This window comes from Scyliorhinus canicula, chromosome 16, assembly GCF_902713615.1.
Source record: "Scyliorhinus canicula chromosome 16, sScyCan1.1, whole genome shotgun sequence".
NCBI classification, from domain to species: Eukaryota; Metazoa; Chordata; class Chondrichthyes; order Carcharhiniformes; family Scyliorhinidae; genus Scyliorhinus; species Scyliorhinus canicula.
In genome coordinates this window covers 32570378-32593568 of record NC_052161.1, presented here as the reverse complement: position 1 = coordinate 32593568, position 23191 = coordinate 32570378, and the positions used below count along the sequence as shown (strand labels likewise).

General features: G+C 45.0%; 1 protein-coding gene across 1 annotated transcript in view; it reads right to left on the bottom strand.

Annotated features, from left to right (window-relative positions):
* Positions 1–23191, bottom strand: part of htra1b (HtrA serine peptidase 1b) — a 57958-nt gene that overhangs the window by 15155 nt on the left and 19612 nt on the right. Inside the window, exon 3 of the mRNA XM_038821798.1 lies at positions 19931–20135. Within this exon, the coding sequence (XP_038677726.1) occupies positions 19931–20135 (205 nt within the window). The remainder of the gene's footprint in view (positions 1–19930; positions 20136–23191) is intronic.

Genomic DNA, 23191 nt, shown 5'->3' with positions numbered 1-23191 from the left:
AACAACTCCCAGTCACTGACATCCAGGATTACACAGGTACAAACATCAACTGGGCTGACAAGCTGAAACAAAGCATTTTTCTCTCAAACGTAAAGCTTACTATTGATGAAAGCATTCAAAAATCTGTAGCCTGGGGTGAGACTCTGGAAAAAGTACAGCTGGCACCTATTGGTTTACTTGCCGATTTTGTGCTTCATGATGTTTTCAATCTTGTAACTCAGCAATAAGAACCAAATCTTTTCTCTCGCTATGCTTTGTTGTAAATCCAAATTCATGAGCAAAGATTTGATTAAAATGCCAACTCAAACAGCATCTCGACATGTACAGATTATTTTATTGCTAAAGTTAGCAACTGAAGAAACAAAATCATTCCCTGGTGTCTACACTTTCCTATGAACTGCCGTAAGTGAATAAAACAAATAGGCAGGTTTCTTGATTTTATGATTCAGAATGGCTGTGTTAGAAATGGGAATGAGGAATAATAGCTCTGGAAAAAGAACTGCAAAATAATGTTTAGACAATTGTTGAAATGGTTCACTTTAAGCATGCTCCAACTTGCTCTGCATACTAACAAAACAATGACCATTAAACTTAACTGCCACTGACATAGGCTATAGTTAAACATAGAACATAGAACAGTACAGCACAGAACAGGCCCTTCGGCCCTCGATGTTGTGCTGAACATTGTCCGAAACCAAGATCAAGCTATCCCACTCCCTATCATTCTGGTGTGCTCCATGTGCCTATCCAATAACCGCTTGAAAATTCCTAAAGTGTCCGATTCCACTATCACAGCAGGCAGTCCATTCCACACCCTAACCACTCTCTGAGTAAAGAACCGACCTCGGACATCCCTCCTATATCTCCCACCCTGAATCTTATAGTTATGCCCCTTTGTAAAAGCTACATCCACCCGAGGAAATAGTCTCTGAACGTCCACTCTATCTATCCCCCTCATCACCTTATAAACCTCTATTAAGTCGCCTCTCATCCTCCTCCGCTCCAAAGAGAAAAGCCCTAGCTCCCTCAATCTTACCTCATAAGACCTATCCTGCAAACCAGGCAGCATCCTGGTAAATCTCCTTTGTACCCTTTCCAATGCTTCCACATCCTTCCTATAATAAGGTGACCAGAACTGCACACGATACTCCAAATGTGGTCTCACCAGGGTCATGTATAGTTGCAGCATATCCCCGCGGCTCTTAAACTCAAGCCCCCTGTTAATAAACGCTAACACACTGCAAGCTTTTTTCACAGCTCTGTCCACTTGAGTGGCAACCTTCAGAGATCTGTGGACATGAACCCCAAGATCTCTCTGTACTCCACATTCCTCAGAACCCTGCCGTTGACCCTGTAATCCGCATTTTAAAAAATTCTGCCAAAATGAATCACCTCGCACTTATCAGGATTAAACTCCGTCTGCCATTTTTCAGCCCAGCTCTGCATCCTATCAATGTCTCTTTGCAACCTACAACAGCCCTCCACCTCATCCACTACTCCACCAATCTTGGTGTCATCAGCAAATTTACTGACCCACCCTTCAGCCCCCTCCTCAAAGTAATTGATAAAAATCACAAATAGCAGAGGATCCAGCACTGATCCCTGTGGTACACCGCTGGTAACTGGTCTCCAGTCTGAAAATTTTCCATCCACCACCACCTTCTGTCTTCTATATGATAGCCAGTTACTTATCCAGTTGGCCAAATTTCCCTCTATCCCATACCTCCTTACTTTCTTCATGAGCAGACCATAGGGAACCTTATCAAACGCCTTCCTAAAATCCATGTATACGACATCAACTGCTCTACCTTCATCTACACATTTATTTACCTCCTCAAAGAATTCAATCAAATTTGTGAGGCAAGACTTACCCTTCATGAATCTGTGTTGACTATCCCGGATCAAGCTGCATCTTTCCAAATGGTCATAAATCCTATCCTTCAAGACCTTTTCCATTAACTTACCGACCACCAAAGTAAGACTAACTGGCCTATAATTACCAGGGTCATTCCTTTTCCCTTTCTTGAACAGAGGAACAACATTCACCACTCTCCAGTCGTCTGGCACTATCCCCATGGACAGTGAGGACCCAAAGATCAAAGCCAAGGGTTCTGCAATCTCATCCCTTGCCTCCCAAAGAATCCTTGGATATATCCCATCTGGCCCAGGGGACTTGTCGACCCTCAGCTTTATCAAAATTGCTAATACATCTTTCCTCAGAACATCTACTTCCTCCAGCCTACCCGCCTGTATCACACTCTCATCCTCAAAAACATGGCGCGTCTCCTTGGTGAACACTGAAGAAAAGTATTCATTCAACGTCTCTCCTATTTCTTCTGACTCCATGCACAAGTTCCCACTACTGTCCTTGACCGGCCCTACCCTCACCCTGGTCATTCTTTTATTTCTCACATAAGAGTAAAAAGCCTTGGGGCGGAATTCTCCGCTCCCGGGAAAAATGGGGAGGGCCGTCATGAACTCGGCCGAGTTTCACGACGGCCTCGGAGGCCGCTCCTCGCCCCCTATTCTCCCCTCCCGGCGGGGCTAGGAGCGGCGCTCCGTAACTCTCGGCTGCCGGGCGGCACGCTAAGAGTGACGCGACGGCGGCGCCTATGTGACGTCAGCCGCGCATGCGCAGGTTGGCCGGCTCCAACCCGCGCATGCGCGGCTGACGTCATGACGGCTGACAGCTCGCACCCGCGCATGCGCGGTGGCCGTCTTCCCCTCAGCCGCCCCGCACAACGTGGCAGCTTGATCTTGCGGGGCAGCGTAGGGGAAATAGTGCGTCCGATTGAGACGCCGGCCCGACAATCGGTGTGCACCAATCGCGGGCCTGTCCCCTCCCGAGTACAGTCGTGGTGCTCATTCCCCACCAGGCCCCCTACAAGCCCCAAAACGGGCATCTCACGGCGATTTCACGACGGTAGCGACCAGGTGTGGTTGCTGCTGTTGTGAAACGGTCGCGAACAGCAGGCCGCTCAGCCCATCCGGGTCGGAGAATCGCCGGTCGCTGTGAAAAATGGCGAGTGGCAATTCTTCCGAGCAGGGAGTGGGAGAATCGCGGGGGGCACCAGGTGGTCGTGAAATTAGTCAGGGGGCCCTCCCGTGATTCTCCCACCCGGCATGGGGAGCGGAGAATCGCGCCCTTGGGGTTTTCCTTAATCCGACCTGCCAAGGACTTCTCATGCTCCCTCCTAGCTCTTCTGAGCCCTTTTGTTTAGCTCATTCCTTGCTTCCTTGTAACCCTCAAGCGACCCAACTGAACCTTGTTTTCTCATCCTTACATACTCTTCCTTTTTCCTCTTGACAAGACATTCAACCTCTTTTGTCCTATGGTTCCCTCACACGGCCATTTCCTCCCTGCCTGACAGGGACATACCTATCAAGGACACGCAGCATTTGTTCTTTGAACAAACTCCACTTTTCATTTGTGCCTTTCCCTGACAGTTTCTGTTCCCATCTTATGCTCCCTAATTCTTGCCTAATCGCATCATAATTACCCCTCCCCCAATTATAAACCTTGCCTTGCCGTATGGCCCAATCTCTCTCCATTGCAATAGTGAAAGACACTGAATTGTAGTCACTATCTCCAAAGTGCTCTCCCACAAACAAATCTAACACTTGGCCCAGTTCATTACCCAGTACCAAGTCCGATGTGGCCCCACCTCTTCTCGGCCTATCCACATATTGTGTCAGGAAACCCTCCTGCACACATTGTACAAAAACTGCCCCATCCAAATTGTTCGACCTATAGAGGTTCCAATCAATATTTGGAAAGTTAAAGTCACCCATGACAACTACCCTGAGACCTCCACACCTATCCATAATCTGTTTTGCAATTTCTTCCTCCACATCTCTATTACTATTTGGGGGCCTATAGAAAACTCCTAACAATATGACTGCTCCTTTCCTATTTCTAACTTCAGCCCATATTACCTCAGTAGGCAGATCCCCTTCGAACTGCCTTTCTGCAGCCGTTAAACTATCCTTGATTAACAATGCTATTCCTTCACCTCTTTTACCACCTTCCCTACATTTACTGAAACATCTATACCCCGGAACTTCCAACAACCATTCTTGTCCCTGTTCTAACCATGTCTCCGTAATGGCCACAACATCGTAGTCCCAAGTACCAATCCACGCTCCAAGTTCACCGACCATATTCCGGATGCTCCTTGCATTGAAGTAGACACACTTCAACCCACCTTTCTGTCTGCCGGTACACTCCTGCAATCTTGATACCCTCCTCAGTACCTCACTACTCTCAACTTCTGGACTACAGCTTGTTTTCCCAACCCCCTGAAAAATTGGTTTAAACCGCCCCCGAAGAGCCGTAGCAAATTTCCCTCCCAGGATATTGGTGCCCCTCTGGTTCAGGTTCAAACCGTCCTGTCTGTACAAGTCCCACCTTCCCCAGAATGTGCTCCAATTATCCACGTACCTGAAACCCTCCCTCCTACACCATCCCTGCAGCCACATGTTTATCTGCACTCTCTCCCTGTTCCTCACCTCACTAGCACGTGGCACCGGTAACAAACCAGAGATGACAACATAGTTTGTCCTGGCTCTCAGCTTCCACCCTAGCTCCCTAAATTCCTGTTTTAAATCCCCGTCCCTTCTCTTACCTATGTTGTTGGTACCGATATGTACCACGACTTGTGACTGTTCCCTCTCCCCCTTAAGGATTCTGAAAACACGGTCCGAGACGTCACGGACTCTGGCACCCGGGAGGCAACATACCATCCGTGAGTCTCTTTTGCTGCCACAGAACCGTCTATCTGTCCCTCTAACTATCGAGTCCCCAATAACTATTGCTCTCCTGCTCTCCCTCCTTCCCTTCTGAACCACAGGGATGGACTCAGTGCTGGAGATCGGTTCACTGTGGCTTACCCCTGGTAGGTCGTCCCCCTCAACAGTATCCAAAATGGTATACTTGTTCCTGAGGGGAAAGACCACAGAGGATCCCTGCACTGAATGCTTCCTCCCAGTCCCTCTCACCGTCACCCATCTATCTTGATTCTTCGGAGTAACTACATCCCTGAACCTACTATCTATGACCACCTCTGCCTCCCAAATGATCCGAAGTTCATCCAGCTCCAGCTCCAGTTCCCTAACGCGGTTTCTGAGGAGCTGGAGATGGGTGCACTTCCCACAGGGATATCAGCAGGGACACTGACGGCATCCCTCACCTGAAACATTCTGCAGGAGGAACATTGCACTGCCTTCCCTGCCATCCCCTCTAGATAGAAAAAGAAAAAGAAAGAAAGAGCTTACCTGTTATTCACTCTACCCCTTAGGTTAACGGAGGTGGAAGGGTGGAGGACACTACAAGTGTAGTGTCTAGGGTTTAGGAACTGCCCAACTTCAATACAGGTAAAAATAAAACACTTAACCAGCAACCACTGCGCCCCACACGAGAACAGCAATCAGCTGTTATGGGCCTGTGTAAACAATTTAAATCTTTACAACTTACCCAGCAGTCACTCTGTCCTCACTCTGACCGGATTCAGCTGGAAACTCCCAACAGTAAGTTTTTTAAAAAGTTAAGCATCAACTAAATGCATAAATTAACTTCAATTAAATCTCTGATGCAAAAAAAAACATAATTGGATAACCATCGTCTTTCATACATTATTACTTAAAAGTAGTGCACTGACATTAAACAATTTTCTAAAAATGCTGATAAAACTGTGAAGAACGTTGCAAAATAACTAATCTCGATTATGCTCAGGCAGTGGATATAAAATGACTAGAATAGGCAGATCTAGAGCTCAGGATATTGGTACAACATAGACACATACATTGAAAGAGGCTCAGCTGTTTTAGTCAGTCAGGGGCCAGACAGATTTCAGGTCCAATCCCTAGTCTGTTGTGTTCACAAATTTCAACTAGGATGTCAGTGGGATTCTAGTCATTGCCTCTAGCTCCATTGTTGGGATGGGAAAATGGACTAAAACGTCTGATCATGGTTACTGTTGAGTGACTAATGCTCAAATTACACTTGTGCAGATTTCACTTGTGGACAGATCAGCTTTGACTGTCGATGGTATGTTAATAATATTGCTAAGACACACAGGTGAAGGGCATAGTTTAAGTACTTAGAGCACTTACAAAGAGAGACTGCTGGGACACTTGGTTACTAGGCAAGAAGCAGACGTGTATAATGCTGCATTCTGTGAACAAATGTACTATCAAGAAACATATTAGTGTCTAGCTTTCATACTTCAACTGACTTGGGCATTAATTGAGGTATCATATCCCATTATCAAATAGCTTTCTACCACTCACAATGTGGACATGTGTGGAAATATGGCTACTGGAGTGATATTCCAGAGAGTGACTAGCACTGTGGAAGCATCCATTAGCCAGCAATTGATGCTGTTCAGGTGGAAAGGATTAAACGGAGTTCGGAAAGAATTGGGGGAAAACTCTAATTAAATAAATATGCCAATGGAAGACTCTTTAATGGCCTGATCCTTTATTATTCCTTGGTAAAATGTTTATTATTGAAATTGTATATTATTTCAATTTGTTTTGGAGTCAAAATTGCAGCACCTGTTGTAACGCAGCAGATTTAGTCAGCGGATAATCAAAAATATCCTAGCTTTTATATGGTTCAAGAGCTACACAATTCAGTTTTCAAAATGCAGCTAACTGGTGGCTTATAAAACTAATGGGACTCACTAATTCTGTGAGCCCTTAAAGATCCACAAAAGATAATTGTTGCTCGCAGCCAATTTACGCAAATCCCAGCACATTTTTAATTAGCCTGCATCCAGCTGCATGACACTTGGGCACTAAGAGCTGGCAGTAAAGCAGCTTTAATATTTCACACAGGGTACGCCAATAGCCTAGGTTGGAAAATGAGCACAATGAAAACACTGTAAATTGAATTGTAATCTTTTCTCTGTTAATTTAGGTCAGAATTTTACATTATCTGGCTGTGTAATGAAGCATCAGCTTAGTCAACATTTTCCGTTGTGAAAAATCTGGCAGATGTTCAGAGCAGTAGATAATTGGAATCCAGATAACTGAAATGTCACTGTAAATTTTAATTAGCAAGCACTCGGCCACCCAATTAGCAGCACTTAAATATGTTTCTGCAGATACACTAATGAAGCAAAATGGAGACTCCATCTTGGACACAGTGGTATTAACTGTTATTACTGGCATTACTATTCTCCAGTTGGCCATTTGAACCATAAGCCAAAGCGCGTACTTGTAAAGCTGCGAAGTTGTAAAACATCGAGAAGACATTTTTATCAACAGTCAACATGGGTGGATTTTTCACTCAGTGCTGGCTGAGGCAAGAAAACCGATATGTAGCTCTCCAGCTGCACAGTTGAGTTTTCTCTCCAGATTCTCTGGCACTCCGTGCACAGAAGATCTAGGGATGTGGTTTTCACCGTCATGCTGGTGAGTGGATCCTGATAAAGCTGGCAATATCCGCTCAGCAGACATCCATCTGCATTAAAACAATACCCTCACCCCACCCCCACCCCACAGACTGAGAAATGTACACCCACAATCACCGGGGCAAAGCCCATCCCCCCAACCTGACGTCACGTCGGAAAGAGGAATTCTCTACGAGGGGAGAAACATATGGAGGTGGGAACTTCGTCATTCCTGCTGCGAGGGGTTGGGAAAATCAGAGAACGAGATCTTGCCGCTGAGATTCTCGTTCCCATGGTCTCCTGAGATTTTATGCTGGCAGAAAATGCCCCCCCATATTTTCAGTACTATGTCCTGAATTCTTCATTTTATGGATGAAACCTGAAAAATTGCTTTAGGTGTTGAAACCATAGAGAGGGAAGAGCAATTTAACTTTAATTATTTCAATTAAGTTCATATGTCTATTTCATCTAATTAAATAAATCGCCAATGATAGAATTAGAACAGAAAATAAATTGTTAGTTTCTTATCAGACTGCTACAAGAAGCAGTGCGAATGCAGCAAAACTCTTTTTAATAGAGTTTGAGGGTGGGCAGCACGGTGGCGCAGTGGTTAGCATTGCTGCCTCACGGCACCGAGGTCCCAGGTTCGATCCTGGCTCTGGGTCACTGTCTGTGTGGAGTTTGCAGATTCTCGGTGTTTGCGTGGGTTTCGTCCCCACAACGCAAGTTGTGCAGGGTAGGTGGATTGGCCACGCTAAATTGCCCCATAATTGGAAAAAATGAATCGGGTACTCTAAATTTATTTTTTTTAAAAGGGAGTTTGAGGGTTTAACCAAGTACAGTTCACTAAGCTACAAGAAAGTCTAAATAATTTCCTTGCACAATATATATCAAAGCTGTGCAAATTGTGGTGGTGATACAAGCTCCATCATGTCAGTAATAAAGGTAATTCTGTATTTACTTTATCTTGAATCAGTATAGTCAGTGATCATGGATGTAGGTGACCGAGGTCTTACCCACTGGTTTAACAGCTGGCGAGAGATTTGCATTATCTCCTTTGGAAAAAGTGCCTCTCATGCACTTATGTGGACAGCGGTGGACCTTCCCCAAGATTCAGGGCCCTGGGGTCAGAAATCCAGTTGCCTGAGACCTGCTGGCAGCTGTGCATTGCGGGCAGTGTCTCCGGTGAAGATGTAACTGCTGCCAGCAATGCATCCAGAGGAGAGGCCCAGGTATTCGAAGAGACCCAGGCTACAGGTGTGAGGGCAGAATGAGTGTCAGCAGCAAGGGCAGGGGGATGGCTTTCAATGGGCTAGTGCCTTCCTATACCATCTCTCTTTATCAGGCACTAAGCGCCTGACAATGAAGGATGCCCCTGGAAGCCGGCAAGCAACCTTGACAAGGTTTCACTTTCAAGCCTCCCGCATGGAGATTGCCTCTCCCACCATTGGTTGAAGAGCAGCAGTGGTGGGAAGAGACCCTTATTTGGGCACTAATTTCCCGCTTGATAGCCTCAATTGGCATCGGGATGCGAAGGCTGACCACAAGCCTTCCTGTCCCAGACTTAATTGTGGCAGAGGCAGGAAAGCACCAGTGTCCCCACCCTCCCACCTGATTAAATATCGCCCCCGCCTCCAAATCCACCTTGGCGAGGGCAATAAGTTCGCCCATGTGTTGATGTAACCAACCCAGGCGAAGCATCCATTATTTTGAGCCAAGTGAGTGTTACTGTAAATTTTGTGGAGCATTTAAATAGTGATCACACTTTGTGCTGTGACATGTTAGTTTTTCCGATTGCAATAATGGGAAGCTCAATTAGTTCCAAAATGCCATTTTAACTAATTTAACAGGCAAATCTGTAGCTCTAACTAGTATATGATTTGTCCACCAATAGGCGGTGTGCATATTCAGTGAAAGTTAAATGCAAAGACGTATTCCATTACACCTGGAGCGGAGATAGCAGCTTTTAAATTCACACCCCGTCCTCCTAAATTTCTCAGTCATGCACAAAAACACTGTCATGACAACGTTGTCATTACTTAGCCTCTCAGCGGATGCATTTTGTCTGGGCCTGTCCTTAAACATGATCAGAGTCTGACATGAGAGAGGTGCAATACTGCGTTTGGCAATTCAATGCAGAACAATCTTAAAGACGTACATGATCAAACCTGCCTTATATTGCACACTTGCAAGTAAATCTAATGCTAATTAATGACACCCGGTCTGAGAGAAAAAGCTCATTATGAAAATATGTGCTGTTCATGTTAATATCTTACTCGTCAGTTCTGGTAAAAAGTCATCAACTTGAAACATTGGGCAGGATTCTCAGGTTGTTTGCTGGCTGCAGGATTCACTGGTCCTGCTATAAGCGCATCCCCACTCACGGTTTTCCCAGCTTCAATGGAGCGGTGCACCAACATTCTCCGTTCACGCTAGCAGGGTTAGTGGGGTGGACTCGCAATGTAGAATCCCACCCATTAACTTTCGTTCTTTTTCCACAGATGCTATCTGACCTGCTGAATGTTTTACAACATGTAGGGTAGGATTTTCCGTTGGGAAATGATGTTCTCCCGCTGGAGCTGAATGGCACCTGATTTGCACTAAAACTGAGCACCTTCAGGTTTGAGTGGCTTTGAAGTAGTCAGCTGTGAAACTAACCACAATGTTTATAAAAATTCACTTTGATTGACAGCTCCTGGAACATAGCAACGACAGTTAAGTACTTCCTGTTAGTTTCACAGTTGACTATTTCAAAGCCACTCAAGCATGAAGGGACATGAATGAAACAAGTCAGACATCTGAGTGTGTGTGGAATCACAGCCCAGTGAAGGCAATTTCACAGAGAGATGAATGAAAGAACATAGAACATACAGTGCAGAAGGAGGCCATTCGGCCCATCGAGTCTGCACTGACCCACTTAAGCCCTCACTTCCACCTTATCCCCATAACCCAATAACCCCTCCTAACCTTTTTGGGCACTAAGGGGAATTTAGCATGGCCAATCCACATAACCTGCACGTCTTTGGACTGTGGGAGGAAACCGGAGCACCTCCGGAGGAAACCCACTCAGACACGGGGAGAATGTGCAGACTCCGCACAGTGACCCAGCAGGGAATTGAACCTGGGACCCTGGCACTGTGAAGCCACAGTGCTAACCACTATGTTACCCTGCTGCCTCTACAGGTTTGCAGATCAGAGATCTGAGGGGGGTTTAAACCAGGCTGACTGGATTTCTAGTTCTAGGAATTGACAGGCACTGCTTCATCTGCCTGAGCCAACAGGTATATTGCACAGGTGAATTTTAAAGCAGTGAATGTTTTCACTACCTCAGTCTGGACAGCTCTCCAGCTTCCAGGCTGGAATCTCTATTGCGGGGGCCTCCCAGGCAGGGGCATCTCCTATGGGGGGGTCTCTGGTAGGGGTCTCTCTAATTCAGGGGTCTCTGTTAGGAGTCTCTCTAATTTGAGGATCTCTGGTGGGAGGAGTTTGGTGGGGTGGGCAGGTCTTACATTGTGGTGGGCACGGGTGGGGAGGGTGGCTCTCTGATGGACTTTGGGGGCAATTCACTTGAAGAGTCCCGCGAGGTCCTCACCGCCCGAGTCAAGATCTGCACCAATTCTTGCCCATGTAATTCCCGGCTCAGAGGACTGGAGAATCACACGGGCCTGATGAAGGTGGTGCTCTGCCCATTAATAGGATCCAAACATGAACTTTGATGCCAGCGCGGGGGGGGGGGGGGGGGGGGGGGGGGGGCGGAGTATCAGATCGTCGCCTGTTTTCTGCCCGACACTGGATTCTCCGCCACATTGGGAACTCCGCTATTAGCAGCAGAGAATCCAGCCTGTTGTATTTTTATTTCTTGCATTGAGATATTTTGCTTTGGTTCTTACTTTTGTCTTTATTAGTGAGAACAGAGGAAAATTCTACCTTTTTAATTGTCATGAATAATATTTTGAAAGGCTAAATTGTCTCAGATTGTGATCTCAGTGCAGCCTTTAAGTGATTACATTATACAAAAAATATCAAACAGGTCAAACATTCAGGATTTCTGTATTAGTTATATTACTTCAATTGTGTGATTTGTTTTTGAAAATTCCTTTAAATTCTTATTTTTCAGCAAGATTCCCAAACATTACCTTAGCTACTAATTAATTGAGCAATAACTCATTAAATCTTTTGTCCTTAGGAGACTAGCTAACTTGGAGACAAAAAGTGAAAAATTATAAAAATAATAGGTGAAATTTTTCAAAAATAATACGTGTTATTTTCAGCGTGAAAATCGGTGATCCCATCATCCCTGGACTTCCATGATCTGGACCACAATTTTTGGGCACTTGGAAAATTTGTCACATAAATAACGTCGTGCCTCAGGAGCAAAGCATCTGATTCACCCACCCCGGGGGTCACCTGAGCATTTTAATGGAGCATCAAAATGGCTCCATGCTACATTTAAACAGCTCCACAGCACTTGCTCTCATTCACGCCAGGAGGATGGCAGCGAGAAAACCGCTCCTCGATTCATGGAGGAGGCCCTTACCCATAGTCTGGATGCAATGGAGGAGAAGCAGGTAACAATATACCCTCAAGCTGGCATGAGGCCCTCCAGCAAGGTGATGAATCCCACCTGGGAAACAGTCGTAGCTCCGGTCAGTGCAGCTGTTTGCACCAAAGAGCGGGATTGCAATGTCACATGATGATAAATGACCTACTTCGTTCTGTCAGGGTAAGTGCTCCCGGTCTTCTCTCCACACCCCACCTTACCATCGACCCTTGCGATGTCACCTCGATCCCACGTGCTGCCATCTCGCAGGGCCCCAGCACCTGACCTCATATGCCAGATATATCATTGACCTCTGACCTTCCAGGCGACCAGCTCTCATCATCGCCATTTGTGTCCCTGCAGGACCAGCTTGCCCACAATTGCCGTGAGCAAGAGAAGACGGCAGATAGGGGGCGCGATTCTCCGACCCCCCCACGCTGGGTGGGAGAATCGCGGGAGTGCCGGGCGAATCACACCACGCCGCCCTGGCACCCCCACGCGATTCTCCCACCCCCCCCTCCCAAAATGGCGTGTCGCGTTTTGTGACAGGCCACTCGGAGAATCGGATTCCCCGGCCCGGATGGGTCGAGCGGCCCGCCAAACCCAACCGGTACATGCCGGCACCAACCACACCTGGTTGCTGCCGGCGTGAACAGCGTGCAACTGCTGTGTGTGGGGCCTGTGGGGGGCGGAGGGAGGATCGAGCACCAGGGGCGTGCTCAGGAGGGGTCTAGCCTGCGATCGGTGCCCACCAATCGACGGGCCGACGTCTCTAAAAGAAACACACTTTTCCCTCCGCCGCCCCGCAAGATCAATCCTCCATGTCCTGCGGGGCAGCGGAGCAGAAGACGGCAACCGTGCATGCGCGGGTTGGCGCCTGCCAACCTGCACATGCGCGGGTGACGTCATTTAGGCGCAGCCGGCTGTGTCATTCAGGCTGCGCCACTTTGACGCAAGCATCAAGGCCCGGCGCGCGAGATTGACGCAGCGCCGCCCCTAGCCCCCCCCCGGGGGGGAGGGGGAGAATAGGGGGCGAGGAGCGGCCTCCAACGCCGGAGTGAAAAACTCCGGGTTTCACTCCGGCGTCGGCAGTTTATCTCCCTTTGGGAGAATTTCGCCCAGGATGTCTAAGATGGGCATCCTGACTCCTTTTGAGGAGAGAGCCCTGGAGCTCGCAGGGCAGGAGTAGAAGTAGAGCTGTGCTGAGAGTGAGGTGAATCTGCAAGCATCACACAAGCTTGTCACCCCCACATTGATTCTGTCTACACCTCCCGCTGTCTCAGGAAGGCAGACAACATTATCAGAGCCCCCTCCCACCCAGGCACTGCCTTTTTCCAGACCCTTCCATCAGGCAGAAGGTACAGAAGTCTGAAGACTCGCACATCCAGACATAGGAATAGCTTCTTCCCCACAGCTACAAGACTCCTCAACAACTCCCCCTCAGACTGATCTCTTCCCTGTCAGAACACTATTCACGACGCCCTATGCTGCTTTTGCTCAGGTATTTGCTTTGTTTGGCCCCTTGTTCTGCACCGTAACCAATCACTATTCGTTGATGTACCATTTGTCAATGTTTTCTGTTGATTATTCTTTTGTCTACTATGTATGTACTGTGTACGTTCCCTCAGCCGCAGAAAAATACTTTTCACTGTACTTCGGTAAATCTGACAATAAACAAATCAAATCAAGAGAAAGGTGAGGAGCAACTGCATCTTCATTCAGATGACCAAACTCAAGTGAGTTCTGTGTATTCCAAACCCTTGATGAGGCCATGCACTAATACCATCAGGAGGCTGATGGAAGAGAGAAGTGGGTCAACATCAAGGATGCCGACAATCCAGCCAGCACAGTGTTCCAACAAGGGAGTGCAGCTTCCTTGCCATTAAACCAACCCACTTGCCGCCACTTAACATTCCGCAACTGTTTAACAAATGAGAATATAAAAGAAACAAGAGGGTGTCATGGTGACACCGCAAACATAATTTGAATTAGAGCTAAATAACAGATAGAGAAGAATAAAGAGATAGAGATCCACATCATTAAGCAGAAGTAACCACGGAACATGCACTCACTTCAGTCAAATCAGCCATAATGGAGTCTCTAATGAAAAAACATCTGCTAGGTTTCACAAGTAAAACACTCGAGCTAAGGCGATGGGCTGTTCCCAACATAGATTGCATTGAATGACAAGTAGAAATAGTGGAACAGGAGGTTTCTTGGCCAGCTCCAAAATTTATTTGCACAGATGTTAAATACTATTATACACTGGTTGTTGACTGAATGTTGGATCAAGTCATAATACTCCAGGGGTAAATTTGTGCCGCTCATTAATAGTGTTGAAAATCAATTTCACCATGGTCCCAGCTGCTTCTAAATCAAGGTCGCCAAAACCTAGAGGTTAAAGCAATCCATCCAGTACATTAATAGGAAATCTATGCAATTATTTGTATTTCATAGACAAACTACTCAAGCACAGCGGTAGCCAGAAGTGAAGTTTACCCTCAACCCTGGAAATATAAAGTCAAGTAGCGCAAAGACTAATTGTACAACTTAAATTTTGACTCCTACATAGTAAATATTTAGAAATTCGCACATTCAATCCACCAAGCCATGTACACGAATTTATAGGCATCACATTTTGAAAAGTAAATAATGCTTATTAATGGGGCCAAGACAGTAGCATAGTGGTTAGTACAGTTGCTTCACAGCTCCAGGATCCAGGTGCGATTCCCGGCTTGGGTCACTGTCTGCCGAGTCTGCACATTCTCCCCATGTCTGCGTGGGTTTCCTCCGGGTGCTCCGGTTTCCTCCCACAGTCCAAAGATTTGCAGGCTAGGTGGATTGGCGATGATTAATTGCCCTTATTATCCAAAACGTTAGGTGGGGTTACTGGGTTAAGGGGATAGGGTGGAAGCACGGGCTTAAGTAGGGTGCTCTTTCCAAGAGCCGGTGCAGACCTGATGGGCTGAATGGCCTCCTTCTGCACTGTAAATTCTGTACATTCTATGAATTAATCATTAATAATAGTGTTTCTTTATGTGGCAAATCTGATATTAAACGTTCTTACGCCCGGTGCTGCTCTGATAACTCAGCTTATAAAATATCAGTCAACGGGAGATTCTTTTAAATTATTTCTGTTACACAATATATTTTACTGATTTTTTAAAAAAGATCATTTAAAATTCCGAACAAATTACCTAACAAACACATCTTAACATGTTTGGAATGCTCTATCTAAATCAACCATTCAGGACTTGCAAGAACACATTAATCTGTGTGGAGTGTTGATGGGTTCTTCCAACTACCCAAGTCAGAGGTCCAACCTTAGTGGATATATAATAGCCTGCTATCTGGTGCACTATGCTAAAGATGCATTTATAAAAGAAGATTGAACAGGAATAAAGTATAAACAATGGGTGTTAAGTTGCAGTTTAGATATCAGATTATTTTAAAGAGAATGTTTGTGTGATAACAATAGAAACCTGGGACTGGATTCTCCGCCGGTGGGTGCTCCGTTTTGCCGGAAACCCGGAGGTTTCCTGACGGTGTGGGGCTGCCTCACAATGGGAAACCCCATTGACTGGCCGGCGTAATGGAGCATCCCGCCGGCAGGGAAACAGAAATGTGGCGCGGTGGGGCAGAGAATCCAACCCCGATCATCTAAGATCAAGTCACAAATGTACAAAAGTACAGAATTGGTAGGGCGCCAAAGGAGGCCATTTGGTCCATTGTGTCTGTACCGGCTCTCCAAACAAGCATCATGATTTAGCGCCATTCCTTTACCCTTTTCCCTGTACCCCTGAACATGTTTCTATTTCAAATAATCATCTAATGCCCTCTAGAATGTCTCGATTGAACCTGCCTCCACCACACTTCCAGGCAGCTCATCCCAGACCCGAACCACTTGCTGTGTGAAAAGTATTTTTTGACATCACATTTGCTTCTTTTGCAAACCATTTTAAATCTGTGCCCACTCGTTCTTGGTCCTTTCAGAGAGGGTACAGTTTCTCCCTGTCTTCTCTCTACATACATAGACATAGACATAGAACAGTACAGCACAGAACAGGCCCTTCGGCCCTCGATGTTGTGCCGAACAATGATCACCCCACTTAAACCCACGTAACCTGTATACCCGTAACCCAACAATCCCCCCATTATCCTTACACTACGGGCAATTTAGCATGGCCAATCCACCTAACCCGCACATCTTTGGACTGTGGGAGGAAACCGGAGCACCCGGAGGAAACCCACGCGCACACGGGGAGGACGTGCAGACTCCACACAGACAGTGACCCAGCCGGGAATCGAACCTGGGACCCTGGAGCTGTGAAGCATTGATGCTAACCACCATGCTACCGTGAGGCCAAATACAAGTTTTGAAATACCATTTTTATATTGTTTCTCAAAAATGGATCAGTATTGGTTTTGTATTCTTGAGTCAAGCTCTTTGAGAGGTTGTGTGCTTAATTTAAGTCAACACTTCAAAGCAATATGGAGAAAGTACTACCTTGGATACCACCTGTCTTTCAGGTGGTGTTAAAGGTCCTACAGTACTATTAAAGTCACAGTAGGGAGTTGGCCTGGGTCAAAATTTCTCCAATAACTAACACTAAAAAAACCCAACTTAAATCAGCCATTCGCTGTTTTGCCTCTGTGGAAGCATAGTGTCAACAAATGGCTGAGAACTTTAACTGCACTTCAATCAAACTAATTATGTGTGAAGTGCTTTGAAGTGTTTTAGTAATGCAGTAAGAACTATATAAATGCAAATTCAGCGTTAAAGTTTAATGTTTTGCCAACGTGATTACCTATCATATGTTATTGTGGAAATGGCTTATTTTTGCCTGCACAACAGCCAGAAGTTATATTATAGGAAGCAAATCCTTAAACATAACTTTGATCATAGCACAATGGCAGTGTGAAAAGACTACCTCAATTACACAACCACAGTTCTAATTTCTAAATTATAGGTCCTTGTTGCTTTTGGCATCTGGATATCTTAGCTTCAGAATCCTATTTCCAACAATGAACATCATTTCTAATATTCTGCAAGTTAAATGCTTGGATCTATTTATCGAAATGTGTTTTGACAAGTCAGTTCATAAATGTACACAAGTTTACTTTAGTAGAGAGTCACTGAATAGTTGTAGCACAAAAGGAGGCCATTTGGCCCATTCGGTTCATGCCAGAACTTAGCAAGAGCTGCTCCCCCACTAACCCACCCTTTCACCATAATCTTGGAAATTATCTCTCTTCAGCGTGCTCCTCTGACTCCCTTTTGAAACTCAGAATTAAATTTGGCTTCATCAAGCAGTCCATTCCAGATCCTAAATACTCACTGCATTAATACATTTTACTGTGGTCCATAACTTCCAGGCTCCCCAGTGTTGGATTTGGGGGATACCATAAAACAGTGTTAGGGGGGGCAGCACGGTGGCCTAGTGGTTAGCACAGCTGCCTCACGGCGCTGAGGTCCCAGGTTCGATCCCGGCTCTAGGTCACTGTCCGTGTGGAGTTTGCACATTCTTCCCGTGTCTGCGTGGTTTTCACCCCCACAACCCAAAAATGTGCAGAGTAGGTGGATTGGCCACGCTAAATTGACCCTTAATTAGAAAAAATAATTGGGTAATCTAAATTTATTAAAAAAAACAGTGTTAGGGAACATTCCAGAAATTCCCATGTTAAGGGTTTACCCGGCAATTGCCCAGAAGGGTCAACTTCCCCTGGGCTGGGAACCATCCCACAAAGTGATTTAAATTGCTAAAGTCAGGTGGTTCTGCCAGTTTTTACACTCATAGTTTGAAAGAGTTAGGAATAAAAAAAAAGCACTTCTAAGAATAACTGTTTTAAAATCCCAGACCTAGTCCCGCACAGGACACACCCCACATCCCCAACCTCAGGGCACCCCTACTGCCCCCACCCAAACAAGGATCCACCTCCCACAGTAGTCCTCAACCCCCACCTACACAGGATTCCCCACTGCCCCCGACATGTCTGAACCCCAACTCCCCCATGTTCCGACCCTAACTCCCCCATGTCCAACCCCAACTCCCCCATTTCCTGACCTAACTCTCCATGCCCCAACTTTAACCCTCAATACATATCCAGCTTGTGCCCTAAAGAGCGGGTGCATCCTCCTTCACTCTACTCCTTTTCCACTTCGCCACTGAAGACACTAACTCGTTTTGATTCTTCACTCTCATTGAGTCAGGAGGTTCAGGTACTTTGGAACTCAAGCACAGGTAAATCACTATGGAGTGGTAATCCCTCATTGATTGCCTCTCCAAGGAAGTTGCCGGCCAACTTTAGGCTGCAGTTGGTTTTTGCAGCACTCAGTTTAAGTCTGGTTCTCAACATTTCCACCATTGAGATAATTTTTCTCTATACACTCTGGATACCTCATGATTTTGAACACTTCTATTAAATCTCCTCTCAACCTTTTCTTCTTTTAAAGAGCCTTATCTTCCCAAATCTATCGGAAACTGAAGCCCACATCCTTGGAACCTTGGATCTTTGGAACCATTCTCAAATCTTTTCTGGTCCCTCCTAAAAAATAATGCCCAGAATAGCACATAATACAACAAGTCCTAACTTGTTCTGCACCACGTTGCTTTGCATTAACATTGATCTCCAATGCATTGACATTGCGTCGCTGCTGTTTCATGCTAATGTTGCCATACTCCCATAAATTGGCGTGTAACTCTGCTGTTGAACCTGCGAGAGCTGTGTCTCGGGTGAGGAAGGGAGCAAGTAACCTTGGGAGGTGGTTATAAGCTTCAGACAGATTGGAAGCTGTGTTGGGACCAAGATGCACTGTCCAGTAGTGGTCTCCAGGGCTCCTTTAAAGCCACTGGTTAATGACTCACTGCCTTGTGCAGTATAGACGGGTGGAATGCGCGCCATGACATTTTGTGAACTGTGCAACACAACAGATATCGCCTGTCAACAACTTGCCTTGAATTGTTGCAGTCTTGAATTGTTGCAGTATTATTTGTGAATTTTACCCATAAAATTCATTGATAATCTTAAAAAAAGCCGACGATGAAGTACTTTCTCTCAGAAAAGAGAACAAAAACAAGTTACACTTCAAGTGAAATTAGATATTATGAAGTGCTCTGAATCTGGTGATCAGGCAGTGGATATTGCTTCAACACTCGCCTTGCCCGCAACAAACATGAAAATTCCTTTGGCTGCTGCTTGATTAAGTAGAAGTAATCAGAATGGAATTGTGAAGGACATGGAATTGAATTGAACATAAAACTAAAGAACAGATTTCAGTAAATTTAAATCTTATTCAAGAGATGGCTAAGAGTTTGACCATAGGAAAGACTGTAGTGAAAGTTTAAAAATACAAAACCATCCACGACTAGCATTAAATGGTTGTAAGGTTTTTGCAACGTGCATAACGTTGTGGAACTGGGAAAGTTGCCAGTGCCAATGATAATGAGTCCTGCATTCAAATGTGGAGCTCCAGTGTAAGGTAGGAAAACAGAAGTGGAATAGCGGAATAGCATTCTAAAGGTGATTGGCACTCCGCGGAAGATTCAACTTCATATATTTGTGATTATGCAAATGAGTTTTAAGGGGAACCTTGTCAAGTGCATTTCTGGTACAATTTCCTGAATGCATCTATAGCAGAAACATCTAATGCATCTATTGTGCAAACCAAGCAGCAATGCACGTCCTAAGCAGCATTTAAATTGTATTAGCGTGTCAACATGCTATGTAATTCTTAGTGCATCATTATTGGCAGGCCGATCACACATGTTTTATAAACAGAAACCTTTCTATGAAATTACACGGAAATTCTAATGTAATCGGACGATAAAACTGATCATTTAGAAATCTGGCTCAAAAACTGTCAAAGATTGAAGCTTTTAGGAGATTGCAGGTCATTGCTGAGAGAATCAGTAGTTTCTGTTCTTAGTTTTAAAAAATCAGTCAGAGATATTAACATTTATTATTAAACTATGTGTTAACAGAATAGAAAACTTACCGGAGGGTCTATTTCAATTAATGCAAGATCTGCTTTTTCATCAATATCCTTTATTTTGGCATTGTATGTGGCTCCACTCTTCAGCTCCACCTGCACTCTATGCTTGTTGGTCACCACATGTGCATTAGTCACTATCAATCCATCTTCAGAGACAATGAAACCTGAGCCACTTGCAACAGCCAGTTCACGGTTGGAATAAGTTGCCCTAAAATAAACAAATTACAAATGACTTAAGTAACTATATTGGGGTAATTGTCTGTGTACCTTTTGTATCTGGACTGAATAAATATGTATCTACAGTAAACTACGACAAAACTTGACGGAAGTGGCATTAAATTCGTTACTGTTTGTTCCAGTATAGGGCAGCATGGTAGCACAGTGGTTAGCACTGTTGCTTCACAGCGCCAGGGTTCTGGTGCAATTTCTGCCTGGGTCAAGTCCTGATAGACGTGCTTGATAGGTGAATGGGACATTCTGAATTCTCAGTGTACACGAACAGGCTCCGTAGTGCGGTGACTACGAGTTTTTCACAGTAACTTCATTGCAGTGTTAATGTAAGCCGACGTCTGACACTAATAATAATATAACTGTGAAACGCATTTAAGTGCTTTAGTTCAGAAATTACCCAATTTGCTTTCGATATTTGTTTTTACACAAGTTACTCCTGGTTTGCCAAACACAATTAATTATTTAAACCATTTATTTACATAACTCTTGTATCCGATACAGATTTTTATCCATTTATTTGCCATCAGATTTTTATCCATTTATTTGCATACAGATTTTTATCCATTTATTTGCATACAAATGTGATTTCCAGAAATTAAATTATTCACTGCAGTCAGTCCTACAACTTAAAGCACACTAAACCAACATAAATTTACCCCATAATATTTTGAGTTCTATGGATTTGCTGCCTCTATTTACCTAGATTAGTGGGAAGGGATAGCAACAACAACTCAATTTATATAACACTCAAGGCATTTACTCCAGGAGAGGCATATTCCTGATATGAGAGGCCTGTAAATAGTACATACCAGTGGTTGTTAGCTGATTAGATATTTTCCACAGTTAGGAGTACGGTCAGTAGAGGGAAACTGTGGCCCAGGGGGCACTTATGGTCCATCTGGGTTCTGAGTGTGGCCCACAAGATATTGTTGACTAATGTCCATGTGCAGGGCTGCCACATTCCACTGATTTCTGTCCACATAGTTTTTCCTCTACCAATATGACTGAAGTGTTACGCACATAAAGCAAGGGCAGATGAAATGAGCTGCATGCTGATAGCACACAACATGGACTTCGAGAGCCGTTTGCTCCCTCTGCCTCCAAAGTATAAACATTTCTTTTGTTTTGACCATTTGAAATTCTATCAATATACATATATGATGAGGCATTTTCTATAACTCTCCATGGCATATTCAATGGATATTAAATATATTTAATCTTATTCATCAGGTCATGGTTAGTGAACAGGCTCACTAAGATGAAGGCGGGCCACTCGTGTGGCCCACCCTCTAGCCTAGGTGGCCCATCATTGAGAATGGTGGCTGTCTGGATGTAGTACGACATGGAGGGATGTGGGTGACTGTAGGGGAGGGTGGGGATGCGCCGGAATTGTCCACAAAGAATGCTCACTGTTGGCTCAATGGGTTCTTTAGATTTCAGAAATAAAGATGGAGAACATCTTTGCAAAGTTCGCTTTTACTTGTGTACCGTCTATCTCATTTAATTTTAAGTTTCTTCCCCATGATGGAGATCGACATGTGGCTGCATGTTAAGGAAGGAATATCTTTATTGTATGGGGACAGATTTAGAATACAGAGTTAAAATTTGATGACATGCATATAAATCTTTCACATTTTTTCCCGGAAATTGCCAATAGATGATGTGCTCTAAACTGTTTCCTGGAAGGAGCATGGTGACGGAGTGGTTAGCACTACTGCCTCACGGTGCTGAGGACCCGGGTTCGCCCCGGTTTCATGTCACTGTCCGAGTGGGGTTTTCACATCTTCCCCATGTCTGCATGGGCCTCACCCCCACAACCCAAAGATGTGCAGGGTAGGTGGATTGGCCACGATAAATTGCCCCTTAATTGGGAAACAAAAAATTAATTTGTTTCCTGGTAAAATTGCACCTTATTTTTAGTATTCTTGCAGAATGCAAAGGATGAACCTGTAAGCAACCAATGTTTCAAAACTATTCATTTAAGAAACCAGTAGTAATGAAACTGGTCTGCAAAACATGACTAAATATCTGCCCTGGAAGTGATGCTTTCAACCTGATAGTGAGCTATGAAGTGCTTAAAAGACTGTATTAACAATGTTCTTCTATATGCTGCATTCCACCCTCAGAGATTTACTACTACTACTAATAATAATAATCTTTATTAATGTCACAAGTAGGCTTACATTAACATGCAATGAAGTTACTGTGAAAAGCCACTAGTCGCCACATTCCAGGGCATGTTCAGTACACTAAGGGCAAATTCAGAATGTCCAAATCATCTAACAAGCACGTCTTTCGGGACTTGTGGGAGGAAAGCGGAGCACCCGGAGGAAACCCACTGATGCACTATCAATTACGAAGAGATGAGAGCAGAGTGTAATCAAGGCTTTATTACGCAGAGATGTGTAGCCTCCCGCAGCTGCTGCCAAAATGGCTACAGCTCGGTGAGCACACACACTTATACTCCACCTACTGGGCGGAGCCAGCAGGCAGGGATCTACCCCCGTACCTGTAGCACAGGAGCCTGACTGTATTACCTCTCATAAGGTGATATGTACAACAGTGGTGACTACCACACCCACGCAGACACGGGGGGAACGTGCAGTCTCCGCACAGACAGTGACCCAAACCGAGAATCGAACCCGGGTCCCTGGCGCTGTGAGGCAACAGTGCTAACCACTGTGCTACCATGCCGTAATTATATTAATTATATGAAGTACCGTACTTATATGAATCATTTCTTTGTTGCAAAAGCCTTTTTGATTAAATGTGCATATAGAACCCCAAACCCAAGCTGACATTTTAAACGAGATTTTGTGATGGACTGAGGTGAAAACTGACATTTTTCAGAACTGGAGGCAATGATTTCTCATCTCTCTCATTGGAACTATTTTAGTATTGCGTTTAATTAGTGTACAGATAGTATGTGAGTATAGTCATACATAGTTTAGGAAAAGATCCTCAAACTTTTGCTGCACTGTCACAGGTAAGCACCTTGGCCGGGATTCTCCGATCGCACAACGCCGCTCCGAC